The following is a 13,735-nucleotide window of genomic DNA, read 5'->3' as shown; positions in this document are numbered from 1 at the left end:
ACAAGATTCTTGTGAAAAGGAACTATCATACATTCAATCTTCACATTTATCTTTTTTTTTTTAAATGTTTATTTATTTTTGAGACAGAGAGACAGAGCATGAACGGGGGAGGGTCAGAGAAACACACAGAATCTGAAACAGGCTCCAGGCTCTGAGCCCGACGTGGGGCTCGAACTCACGGACCGCGAGATCATGACCTGAGCCGAAACCAGATGCTTAACCAACTGAGCCACCCAGGCGCCCCTCAATCTTCATATTTATAAATACACAAGACTCTCAACTCAAACCTCTCTAGACTAGACCCTCAATAATGATTGGCTGAATAAGTGACTAGGGTGAATGAGGGTGACTGATAAGGCAAACAGAACCTCTTGACTGTAAATCAGTCCTATTTTACATTAGAACAGTATTAATCGAGGATTGTATTCTCCCTCTAGACATTATTTACATTTGATAATAAAGTAGTTCTCTCTGACAGCAAGCTTTCAAAGGCGAAAATGCTAGGTAAAGTACACAGTAAGAAAAATTTAAGTCCTTTTAGGTTTAAGTAATCAGGCGGCTGTATTTGTCTGAAAATTACTACTGTGCTACCAAGTTATGCTTACAACACAACGCCTTGGGTTCAATTGACCCTGACTTCAAAGTACTTTCCAGACCACTTTCCATGAATTAAGAGAACAGTTTGTTTCCCTTGAGCTGTGAGGACTGGGATAGGGGCACGTGCATAGGATACAAGAAACTGAAACACAAGGAGCAGAAAACTTCAGCACGAAACTCCATCCCATATTCTCCATTAAGCATCAGACCACAACCATAGTGAAGTCTGGAACTTGACCTTTCACCCCTGGCCGGTCCCGCCCCCAATATGGTCCCGCCCACGCCCCGCCTGTTCTCCCGGCCCCGCCTCCACACTCCGGCGCGGCCCCAAGCCCCGCCCCCACGCATATCTCCTCCCGCGCCCCACCCCCCATAGTCCCGCCCCTCAGCTCTTCTCCCGACCCCGCCTCCCGACTCCGGCCGGGCCCTGAAGCTCGCCTCCACGCTCTGGCCCGCCCACCCCTCCCACCCCCTACCCCCCCTTGCCGCGCTCTGTCTCCTTCTAGCTCCACTCCTGGGCTCCGCTTCCCGGGTCCGAACCGCGCCTCCCCGCCCAAGCCTAAACCCCGTCTCCACCTCCCCGTCGGAGCCACACCACACGACCCGAACCCGCCTCCCGGGGGCGGAGCCGCACCAGGTGCGGACCCGGGGCGTGGCGGATGTCCAGGAGCGCCAGGTGCGGCTTCCGTGTCAAGATGGCCGCCGCCTGCCGCTTCGGAGCCCGGGTCCCGCCCGGCCGCCGCCTCTTTGCCGGGACCCCGCTGCTTCGCGTCGCCCTCTGCCTCCTGTGCTGGGCCCCGGCGGCTGTGGTCGCCGTCCCCGAGCTCGGGCTCTGGGCAGCGACGATCAGCGACGTAAGTGGAATGTCGAGACAGAGGCGTGGCGCGTCTCGGGCCCTCAGGGTCCTCGCCGGGACTCCTTCAGACCCCGGTTCCCGGCCCTGGACTCGTTCATCTGGTCTTTGCCGGGCCTGCTCCGGGTCCCTGATACGCCCCCTGAGCCTTTCGTCTGTTAACGGGCGTGGAGACCTCCCTCCTCCGGCTGGACTTGGGCTGTGGGGAAGCTCAGTGAAGCTAGTGCGCGGGGTCGGTTCTCCCTTCTGCGCGCTGCTGCTGTTCCTGCGGATCGCCTTTCCCTAAGTCCTGGCTGTGCTCTGACGCGCTCTGGTTAGATCAGGTCGCCGTTTATTCAGACCCGAGCCCCCCGATTCCTTGGCACTCCTGCCGGCATCTTTGCCTTTTGACCCCACCTCGGGCCGGGTGCAGCCAGAGGGCCACACCCGTGAGGCCACAGGAAGGACTTTCCCAGGCTTCGCTCTCAGCACAAATTTAAAAAGTGTGTGTGCGCCGCTTTCGTTTTCTTCTTTAAATGCGAGAGCTACCCCACCCCTCTTTCCCTCTTCTGCGGTTCCTGAATTTCTCGAGGGCTCCTGTCAGTCACAGTTCGGGGAATATGTGTGTGGAGATGGGGTGGGATGTGTGATTAAGGAGCGTTTGAAAGGCTAGGCTGGAGGCATGAGTGTGTGGAAACTTCCTTTCCAGGGCAGGATATTTGAGAACTTGGCATCTGGTTGTTGCATGAGATGATGTAGGAGCGAGGCAAGAGTAGCATTTTGGAAAATTTTGCTAAAGAGGGGCAGGAAATCAGGAAGAGAGGCCTTATCTCCTGCTTTTCTGGAGTCAGATGACTCACCCAGCTCTGTTTTGAGATGATTATTTTCCATATGCATTGAAATGATGTCTAAGTTCTAAAGGCAAAACTTATATTTTGATTTACTCAACCAGAAACATTTAGTACCAGAGGCTGCAAATACTTCCTACAGCATAGAAACTATACAGGAAGGAAAGTTGGTCTCTTTCTCAGTTTTTAAGACCCAGTGCTACCATTTCTTCCAGGGTCCTTCATTATATGCACCAGTGATAATAGTGTGTGCATCTCTATTACTGAATTTCTCTGGACAGTAAACAGAAAAGTCCAAGAGCTACACGCATGGGTTCATGCTGCTTCTCTGGTGAATGAGTGACAGTATCATAGAGACTAAGAGTAGACAATATTGGAAGTGAATGAGCTGTGCACAGATTGTTCAACTCCTTGACCGTATCTGTAAAGATCTTTGCCAACTATACTTTAAACAGTGCAACTCCAAAGGGCCTGCAGAAAGAATGACTTTGCTTCCTGAATGAGGAAGGTAATTTTTTCCTTGGATCCCACATGAGGTCAGTAGCAGTCTGTGAAGCCCTGCTTTGCAGGGAGTAGGCTGATTTTTCCCCCCATTTCAAGTTGTTGGAACTTGTCCTTCAGCACAAGAAAGGAGAGCAAGCCTTTCATTAATCTGTACTGCAGATGTCTCAAGCAGTGCTTCTTTTGATTGTAAAGGTCAACAAATAGTTTGAGCACCTTTGGTATTAGACTGGCTGGCCACTGCTGTTGCAAAGATGAATTTTAGACAACAGTCCCTTCTCTCAAGAAGCTCACACAGTGGTAGGAACAGCAGATTCGTGAATAGTGATTACCTACAAGGCAGCATTCTTAGGATATTGCTGGAGCACTGAGGGGGTCACCTAATCCCGCTTCCTAGAGTTGGTGCCTGGCTGGGTCTTAAAAGATGAGTAGATGTTACCTCAGTGAGGAAGAAGGAGGGAGTAGAGCAGCAGCGATGCAGGAAATTCTTAATATTTCTGCTGAGTGAGGCTCTGGTAGGAGTGTTAGAGTGACTCAGGCCACCATAAACCTTCCAGAGCTTGCTTGGCCCTGGGCCTATGGCTAGGGGTCTAGACTCCAGGACCTGCAGGGTCTGAGGCCAGTGATATTTAGTGCAGTGAGCTAGATTTAGGACTGGAGGGGATGCTGGGGAGAGCGGTGGACTATAGATTACATGCTTCTTCTGAAGAGGGCAGCTACCATTCGGCTCCAGCAGGTGGATATTATATGGCGGTGTAGGCACAGAATTGCCAGGTCTCCTTTTTTGACATGTGAAGCCAGAATCCATCTTTTCATCATGTCAACTAATTCAAACTTTTTTCGAAAGGGTCCTGCTGATTCACAGAAACCCCATTTGAAGGTTGGAATAGGCCACCAGGAACAAATTTTGGGTGTGAATGAGGGAGAGCCATTAAGGATTTTAGACATAAGTACCAATCACTGCGGCTGCTATATCAGGATGAATTACAGGCTCAGATCTGGGGCAGAAATACCAGCTATTGCAGAACTGTAGGCAGAAGATGTTGAGAGCCTGAATTGGAGCAGTGGTGGCAGGGATGGAGAGGAAGAGCTACATTTGGGAAGTGTTTGTGAGATCAAGTAGGCGTGCTTTGGGGATTGGGCAATGGAGGTGAGAGACTGGAAGGAGCCAAGGCTGAGGTGACTGAAGATGGCATCACCTGCAGCCAACACGGGCAGTGTAGGAAGAGTTGGCGAGGAGCAGAGAGGACCGTATCTGGTTTAGGACAGGTTAGTGTGGAATGTCTGTTGAACATCCTCGTGGACATGACCTTGAGGCGGTTGGGTAGGCGGATCCGGAGCTCAGAGGAGGGGTCCGGGCTGGGGGTTTTGTTGTTGAAACTGTGTTGGGGTGGGAGGCTATCAAGAAAGAGCTGTCTGTCATCAGCCTTTTTCTTTCGTTCCTAACCACTTGTTCATTGAACACAATCCCTTCTCACAGCGTTTTTATTCTTGGTGAGGGCATTCATTAAATAACCAAGTGATAGATTATTTCGTTTTAGTTGTGGCAAGGGTTGTGAAGGATGGGTCCTAGAGACCATGGAAGGGAAGGCCTGGCCTGGTGTGGAGCGTCAAGGAAGACTTCCTGAGGAAGGGACTCTTGAACTGGGCTGAGAAGGGTAAGAAGTCACTAACAAGATGAGGAAAGTGACAAGGAAGGGTTTTTTTCAGTCAATTTTCAGGTTCCTGAGGGCAGGAAGGAGTATCCTGCTTTTGAAGCACTGAGAGAAAAGTGCTAACACAGGTGGGCAGGACTTTGACTATGCAGGGACCTGTAAGTGGCAGTAAGAATCGGTCTGTTGTAAGTACACAGTTAGGGAGAAGGATGGTTGTTTTATCAAAAGTACATTCATACCAGTATCGCGAGAGCAACTGCAGATGCACAGGTAGGACCCCTGTCCGAGCGGCAGCGATGGTGCAGGCAGCAGCCCTGACCCTCTGTGTGATGCTGGCCCCCGCTGAGATGCTAGAGGCAGGGGCATTCCGGAGCCTAGTAGAGAGTTAGATACATGGAACAGGATTTTAAGCAAGTGGGTGGTATGACCAGATTTTTAAAATTATTTTGATTTTTTAAAAATTACTTAAAAATTATTTTAAAAAAATCACTCTGGTCACAGGAGTGTGAGAGTTAGAACTGTATATTCTCCAGGGTAAAACTGTACTCCTGAATAGAGAAAAAAATTTTAACTAGATTATTCTGTATTTCCTTGTGTTTTCATTTTAGAAATCAGGACCTTTGATATTTAGGAAAACTGTGTTTAACTCTACAGAAATCAGGTTTTCTGGTAAGTACAATAAACTAATAATATTAATATAACAGTACATTATAAATGAATAACCTCGTGTAATATAACAGAAACTGATATGTTACTAAAACTAATATATATTTTAAACTAGGCTAAATACTTGTTTTTAAGTGGTTCTAAAATTTTCAGGGTTTCTTTTGTTTCAGTGAAGACTTGGTTATTTTCAAGAATAGATTTCTCTGATCCTGTCTCAAAAAATGTAATGTGAATTGATCTTTAAAAATTATAATTAATGTGTAATAAAGTAGGCTTCTGTGAAATTTGACTCTGAATCCCAGCTTTTAAAACTAGATAAATTCCTTTTATGAGTATATGAAATGTCGTGATTGTGGTAAAGCCTTTATGCCCCTGAAATTTTTATAAATATATCCATCATCATAGAATACAGTAGAAATTACTACATACTAACATTTTAATTAGGATTTTAGAGCTTATGAAAGTGAATTTATTTGTTAGAGACTATGTTCTCTATGTAAATGCCGATGTGTGAGAACTACCAGGTTCTCATAGATCTTGAGGTTTTCAAAATATTTTTTTTAATTTTTATAGATTTTTTTTTTAGTGTTTTATTTTGAGAGGGGCAAAGAGAGAAGGAGACAGAGGGTCCAAAGCGGGCTTTCAGCTGACAGCAGCAAGCCCGATGAGGGGCTCAAACTCACGAACCCTGAGATTATGACTTGAACCGAAGTCAGACACTTAACCAACTGAGCCACCCAAGGTTTTCAGTATTTTTGATGAATTTATAGCAGATCATACTTACTGTGGTCTAACTCCTCTTAGTGTTTCCAGTAACTTGACTAGGTAAATTAGCTGCCAAGGTTAAAGTTTTGGCATAAGGAGTAGTTTTTTGTTGGGTAAAGCAAATTGGCTTCCTGGGGATCCAAAGCCATGTCCCTTTTCTCTATCACAGTACGCTCAGGTCATTTGTTGGGTGATTCTGCTGTATGTCCAGCCATCAGCTAGACAGCAGAGGTGGTTCAAAGCAGTTCATTGATATCCTCAGTGGTGATAACAACTTGGTAAGAGGAAATTGAAGTCCAAGGTGGGTGAGGGGAAAAAAATTGGCATCTAACTACTTTAGTGAATTCAGATTTCAGTGGCTAGACAAGTAAGACTTAGGAGACTGTTGCAGACAAAAAAAAAAAATTACATGGGGGGGAAAAGTGATATGGACCAGTGAAACACATAATCTGATTTTAAAAAATCATACCTAATATCTGAGATCAGCTAAGAGTAGACCACACTCAAGACAGTGGTATTAATATATCTAAAGAAAGAATGAGGCAGAAGACAGTTAACAGTAAAAGCATAAAAAATATATATGTGAGGGTTTAGTTAAGTAAAGCAGACAGTGTCTAGTAGCACCGATGAGAGAGAGGTCTTCTTTTTTTTTTTTAATGTTTATTTTTGAGAGAGAGAAAGAGAGATAGAGTATGAGCAGGGGAGGGGCAGAAAAAGAGGGAGACGCAGGTCTGAAGCAGGCTTCAGGCTCTGAGCTGTCAGCACAAAGCCTGACATAAGGCTCGAACTCAGGAAGGGTGAGATCGTGACCTGAGCCGAAGTCAGACGCTTACCCGACTGAGCCACCCAGGCGCCCTGAGAGAGAGGTCTTCTTGAGCTGTGACTGTAGGTGGGACATGTGGCTGATAGATGTAGACGTAGTATCCATCTGAGCCTTCATTCTGGTGCCATGCTCATCAAGCAGCTTTCATCACCTTTGGGTATCCAGGAAGACATGCTGAAGGGAGAGAGTTAATCATTACACAGCCACTTTACAGTTACTGTTCATTTGAAGCAGTAATTGGACATTCCAGATTGTACATTTAAATTGGTATTGTAATGAAGGAGTGAGAATGAGGCTCTGTGTTCTCACAGAACCAATTTTAATGCCTGCAAAAATCTAAGAATTAGTCCCTTGGATATGTGTCCCTGCCGTTTGGTAGATGAGACATCTGACTTTCCTTTAGGCGACCACTCTTTTGGTAGCCCATTCAAGAGGTAGTCTTGTGGAATTGCTGCTGAAAATCTCTCAATGTTATTCACCCCCTACACAGAATAAAAGAAATATGCTATATAGTCATCTCAATATGTACAGAAAAATATTTGAAAAAATTCAACACCCATTCATGATAAAAACTCTTAGAAAACTAGAAATAGAAGGAACTTCCTTAAGCTGGTAAAGACATCTATGAAAACTCTGTAGCTACCGTTATACTGTCTGTTTTCCCAGATTGGTCTATAAATTCAGCTAATTTCAATCAAAATCCAAGCTGACTTTTATGTAGAAATTGACTAGCTGTATCTAAAATTTATATGCAAGTGCAAAGAACCTAGAATAGCCAAAGCAATTTTAGAAAAAGAACAAAGTTGGAAGACTTTTACTATTTTATTTCAAAACCTACGTAAAGCTTCAGTAACTGTAGCAGTGTGGTACTAGCATAAGGATAGATACATAGAACAATGAAACATATCAGAGGGGTGCCTGGGTGGCTCAGTGGGTTAGGCGTCCGACTTCTGCTCAGATTATGTTCTCATAGCACATGGGTTTGAGCCCCATGTCAGGCTCTGTGCTGACCCCTCAAAGCCTGGAGCCTGCTTCAGATTCTGTCTCTCTCTGCCCCTCTTCCACTCATGCTTTGTCTCTCTCTTTCAAAAATAAATAAATATTAAAAAATTTTTTTAAAAAAGATCAGAGAGCCCAGAAATAAACCCACATTTATGAGGTCAGTTGCTTCTCAACAAAGATGCCAAGATAATTCTTTAGAGAGAGAATAGTCTTTTCAATAAATGTTGCTGGAACAACTGGATATCCACACTGAAAAAAATCTCATCTTTTACATTGGATTATGGATTTAGATACTCTGTCCCCACTTCCCTGTCCTCCCTCTCTGGGGCTCAATTTGCATATATGTTAGACTGCTCGATATTGTCTCACGGATCACTGAGGCCTTGTTAATTTTTTTTCAGTCTCTTTCTGTGCTTCATTTTGAATCTTTCTATTGCTTTGTCTTCAAATTCAGTGATCTTTTCTTCTCCAGTATTTAATCTCCTGTTAGTCTCATAAAGCGAACTTCTTACTTGGATATTGTAATTTTTTTAATCTCTAGAAGTTTGTTTTTTAATATCTTCTTTCTCAATATTTTCATATTTTCCTTTACATCTTTCAGCATATGGAAAATATTTATAACAGCTTTACTATTCTTCTCTGCTAATCATCTTTTTCCCTTCCATTTTTATCATAATGACTAATCTATCATGATTATGAGTTAGTTTTTTTCTTTTTCTGTCTAGGGTTTTGGTTGGATGGTGGATATCATGAATGTTAGCTTTTTAAGTGCTGTAATTGTATTATATAGTTGTATTCCTTTGACTTTGTTCTGGCAGACAGCTGAGTTTCTTTTGGGTGAGTTTGATCTTTTCCAGTTTTGTGTTTAATTTCTTTCAGGATGGATCTGGAGTAGCTTTAACTGTAGGGCCAACTTAGCACCACTTCTAAGATGTGACCCTGCTACATTTCTCCTGAATGCTTGGTATATTTAATGAGGCCCCTCCACTCTTGCTAGTGGAAACTCAAAACAGTTACCAGCCCTGTATGACCTCTGAGAATGATTGGGCTTCTTTCTATGCATGGGCTGGCTGCCATGCAGGCAGGCTCAGTAGTATCTCTGTCCAGATTTCTTTTACTCTCTCTCTGTGCAGGTTCCAGCTCTTGAGTATTCTCCCCCAGAAATTCTACCAGCCTCAGCTTCTTGAACTGCAGTCTCGGGGCTCGGTTTGGATTCCTTCCGGTTACCAGTGGTTCCCTTCTGGTTCACAGTGATCCCAGCCTCCTGGTATTCATGTCCTTATGTAGTCCCCTACCATATTGTATCAAGGTTGGTCTAACCAAGAAATATGATAGAGCTAATGGCATATCACTTCTGAAACCAGGTCATAAAAGATACTGTGGCTTCTTCTTTGCTCTTTCTCTGTGATGACCTATTCTGTGGGAAGCCAGCTGCCATGTTGTGATGACACTCCCAAAAGAGCTCTTCCTAATTCTAGACTTAATCCTTTTCAGTCCGTCTAATCACGTTACCCTCCTACCTGAAATATTTGGTGTCACTTTGTAACATTCAAAATAAAGGAAAACTCCTTAGCAAAGCATAGTACCCCTTATGACTTTTCTCCAGCACTCTACTCCAGCTTCAGCTCTTCCCTCTTTCCCCAGTCTGTGTTCTGACCATAGCAAACTATTTTCAGGTGTCATACTCATACTCATGCTCTCACATACCCTGCCCTGAGCATTTGCATATACTGTCTCTACCCTCCTCATCACCTAGCTAACTCCTGCTCTCACATTAGAGGTCTCCTCCACCAGTAAGCATGTCAGCACCCCTTCTTTATGCCCTCCTAGACTATGCTAGGTGCCCTGCTCAGGGCTCCTCTGACTCCCTGTTCTCAGCCCCTTATTCTGTCTAAGGTGCCTATTTCACTGTTATCCCTCCCCTGGCCAATACCTCTAATATCAAGGACAGGGGTTGTTTTCGTTTACCATTATGTCTCTTTCTGGCACACAAGGGGTGCTCACTCAGTATTTTTTGAATGAATAAGTTAGTGAAGAGAAGAGTTTAGAGTGCGGTGAGCAGTGACTTAGCATATTCCGTTACTCAGTTGATTTTAATGCTGGATTTAACGTACAGATTAAATGAATAGTATTTGGTTAACTATAATAATTTAATTTAATGAACTTATCTCATTTTGCAGTGATTTTGGGGAGAAATTAGGTACTATTTTATTCATTGTTTCATTGTAGTAACCTATTTTAAGTTGCATTCTTGAAACCTGAAAGCTTACATAGGAGTACATATAAGATTGTTGTACAATAAGACTTTCTTTTTTCTAAACAGTTAAGTCATTCAGTTGTTCTGGGCCTGTGAAGTTTACCATCGAGTGGTATTTGAAGTATCATACCTGTCAGAATGAATATTCTAAGCTGGAGGTAAGTAAAATGCAAATTTTTAAGGTACGTAAAGGTATGAAGGAAAAATTATGAGTATAAAGATTTATTAGCTCATCAGATGAGGAGGCCAGAAATGTGGATTGTAGTTTTAAAAGTGCCACAGATTTATTTTGGGACTTAGGCAAGAAATGTTTTAATTTTTATCAAAGTATATACCTTCTGAGAAGGAAACAAATCTTTTAGTTTCCTTTTTGTCCTGAGAGAAATGTTAGTAAATATTTAAATCAGTCATGTAGGAACTGTAGGTAAAGATGTTGTGGGTCACATACAAATAAAAATCAACACAGTTTAAGAAAGAAATGTGAAAGTTTTACTTCATTCAAAAAATTAGTGACAGGACACCTAGAACTTTAGTGAAGTCAGGTAGCTTTAGTGAGTAGAAGTAGATCTCCCAAAGAGGTGAGGGGAAAGGAGACCCCCCCCCACCACCCACCCCTGCCAAGGAAAGAAGGGGGAGGGTGTAAGAAGAGGAAAGAGGCCCCACTGGGTTTCTTCTTCCCCTGCAGGGTCCACTGGGCTCAGCAAGGTGTTCTCCTGTGACAGGTCTCCTGATGGTTGCTCACAGTCATTTCCTTCACGGCTTCTCTGTTGTTTGTGTGCTCCTAGCATGAATCGTGTGCATTTCCATACTTTTATCTGTATTGTCTTTCCATTTGCGGTGAAAGGTGCCATTGTCCTCAAATATTGCCTTTGTGACTTTATTCCCTGTTATTTCACCCCTACATACTAAATACTTCAGTGTGTCCTGGGATGCCTGGGTGGCTCAGTTGGTTGAGCGTCTGACTTCAGCTCAGGTCGTGGTCTCGCAGTTCGTGAGTTTGAGCCCGTGTCACGCTCTGTGCTGACAGCTCAGAGCCTGGAGCCTGCTTCAGATTCTGTATCTCTCTCTCTCTCTCTCTCTCCCCCTCCCCTGCTCATGCTCTGCCTCTCTCTGTCTCTCAAAAATAAATAAATGTTAAAAAAAAAATTAAATACTTCAGTGTGTTTCCTAAGAACAAAGGTGTTCACTTAGCTTGCACAGTGCAGTGATAAAATTGAGGGAATTTAACATTGATACAAAATTATTATCTAACAAACAGATCTTATTAAAGTTTTGCCGGTGTTCCCAAAACATCCTTTTTGGCAGTTTGTTGTTGTATTTTTTTTTTCCTGGTACAAGATCCAATCTAGGGTCACAGTGCATTTCTACAGTGTTCTGTTTTGTTTTTGTTTTTGTTTTTTGTCTTTCACGATATGACACTGATATATTTGAAGTATACAAGCCACTTATTTTTATAAAATGTCCCTCAGTTCCAGCACTTCTGATGTTTCCTCTTGATTAGATTCTGGTTATATTTTTGGCAGGAGTACCAAAGAATTCGGGTTTGTCCCATTTTTGGTAATGATAACTTTTGATCTGTTGGTTAAGGACATTTCTGCCAGGTTTCTCCACTGTAGAGTTAACAACTGTTCTCTTTGTTGTTAACAATAACTTGTGAAGAAGTACTTTTGTACTTGTGTGTGAATATCCTGATTTTTCATCAGTTCTTGTCTGAACATCCTTTGACTCTTGCCTGATGAATCAGCTATTGCTCTGATAATTGCTTAGTGGTGATTTTCTCTTTTTTTTTTTTTAATTTTTTTTTTTTGACGTTTATTTATTTTTGGGACAGAGAGAGACAGTGCATGAACGGGGGAGGGGCAGAGAGAGAGGGAGACACAGAATTGGAAGCAGGCTCCAGGCTCTGAGCCATCAGCCCAGAGCCTGACGCGGGGCTCGAACTCACGGACCGCGAGATCTTGACCTGGGCTGAAGTCGGATGCTTAACCGACTGAGCCACCCAGGCGCCCCTAGTGGTGATTTTCTAATTCCATATTTCCTTCTGCTTTGTTAACATTCTTCCATGAAGATGAGCCTGTTCTTTTCCTCTTGTCTTGCCTGTCAGTCAGTCACCTGAGCAGTCATCAGCACGGACTCATTGAATTTTACTTTGTTAGATGGGTTATAATCTGTTACTATTTTGTATTTATTTGGCTCAAACTGTTTCCTACTGGCCAGTCGAAGCCAACTTAACCTTTTATTGATGGCTAGAAGCTGCCATTAGGAGCCTGGTTTTATTCATCTGTCTTTGGTTTATCTTTCCTTATTGTTAATTTTTTTTTTTTTACGTTTATTTATCTTTGAGACAGAGAGAGACAGAGCATGGATGGGGGAGGGGCAGAGAGAGAGGGAGACACAGAATCAGAAGCAGGCTCCAGGCTCTGAGCCATCAGCCCAGAGCCCGACTTGGGGCTCGAACTCACGGACCGCGAGATCATGACCTGAGCTGAAGTCAGAGGCTTAACCGACTGAGCCACCCAGGCGCCCCTATCTTTCCTTATTGTTAAATGCTGCTTTTCTTTGTAAAATCTTTTTATACATGGGATAAAATGAAAGTAGCCTCAGGACAAAATATTTTTTATTTCTCCGTGAACCATCTCCTGCGATAATACCGTATCACCTTTCTTCCTGTAAGATTATGCTTGCATTATGTGTTACTGTATCTGAGCATATTGGAATGGCTAACATGTCATGATAACTTCATCATACTTAAAATTATATTTAAAACATTTTTCTTGGGACGCCTAAGTGGCACAGTCGGTTAAGCATCTGACTTCGGCTCAGGTCATGATCTCACAGTTCGTGAGTTTGAGCCTCGCGTGGGACTCTGTGCTGACAGCTCCGAGCCTGGAGCCTGTTTCAGATTCTATGTATCCCTCGCTCTCTGCCCCTCCCCCACCCGCCCCCAACTCTCTCTCTCAAAAATAAACATTAAAAAAACACTTAAAAATGTTTTTCTTTTCAGTATTTTGTTCTGCATGTTTTTAAGTGCTCCAAACTGAATAAATCTTTGATATCATTTAGATGTTAAGTTTTACTTATCTTCCCGAGTAAGAAGCGTGGAAACAAATTATAACCCAGAATTTTGCCTTGAGTAGGAGGAGCTATCACAAAAACATGAACCTAGCGTTGATGAAGACTTTTGTGGTCATTATTTCAAGAACGTTGAATGTTGGACAACAAAATATGAAAACGTAAATTGCAACAGTGACTTACAGGTGTTTCCCTCATTGAATGTGAGTATATGTGTTGTCATGTCAAAGTAGAATTTACTGTACTCCCACTGAATACAAGTAGTAACTTCCTTTCTATTCTGTCAACATTTTGATAAAAGAAAGGTGCTTAATTAGTTATTTTTAGGTTAAGTTCTTTTGAATGTGTGGTAGTAGGTAATAAGTAAGATACTGGCACCGTTGTTCCATTTCTTTGTACCCCTTTGCAGCAACACTCTTGAAAAAGAACCCTTTTGTCTTCCTATCCTGATCTGTTGTCAGTTCATCTGTCACTCTCTCGTTTCCACTCCAGTCCTACCTTTGCCCCCGTTACTCCATCAGAACAGCTAGTCAAGGTTTCCAGTGACCTCCATGTGAGATCTGGTGGTCTCTTAGTCTTACCAAAGGTCTTCCAGCCTTCTTGGCTTATCACACTTAACCTACTTGAACACTGTCCCCTCCCTTATGCACTTACTTCCCTCCCTGTCTGGAATATTAGATCCCAAAATATTAGATCACTCATCCATGAGTTGTGAGG

At 43.3% G+C, this 13,735-nt stretch overlaps 1 protein-coding gene across 3 annotated transcripts in view; it reads left to right on the top strand.

The window, feature by feature from the left end:
• Positions 1-1,161: 1,161 nt before the first annotated feature.
• Positions 1,162-13,735, top strand: part of TMEM87B (transmembrane protein 87B) — a 51,235-nt gene continuing 38,661 nt past the window's right edge. For all 3 annotated transcript variants that reach the window (XM_042982007.1, XM_015537584.2, XM_042982004.1), the window contains exons 1-4: positions 1,162-1,451; positions 5,042-5,102; positions 10,013-10,104; positions 13,084-13,221. In XM_042982007.1, the coding sequence (XP_042837941.1) occupies positions 1,257-1,451; positions 5,042-5,102; positions 10,013-10,104; positions 13,084-13,221 (486 nt within the window). In that variant the 5' untranslated portion in view covers positions 1,162-1,256. The remainder of the gene's footprint in view (positions 1,452-5,041; positions 5,103-10,012; positions 10,105-13,083; positions 13,222-13,735) is intronic.

The sequence above is a fragment of the Panthera tigris genome, chromosome A3 (assembly GCF_018350195.1).
Source record: "Panthera tigris isolate Pti1 chromosome A3, P.tigris_Pti1_mat1.1, whole genome shotgun sequence".
Taxonomy (NCBI): domain Eukaryota; kingdom Metazoa; phylum Chordata; class Mammalia; order Carnivora; family Felidae; genus Panthera; species Panthera tigris.
The sequence above is the reverse complement of the archived record's forward strand: the minus strand, read 5'-3'. Positions and strand labels throughout refer to the sequence as shown.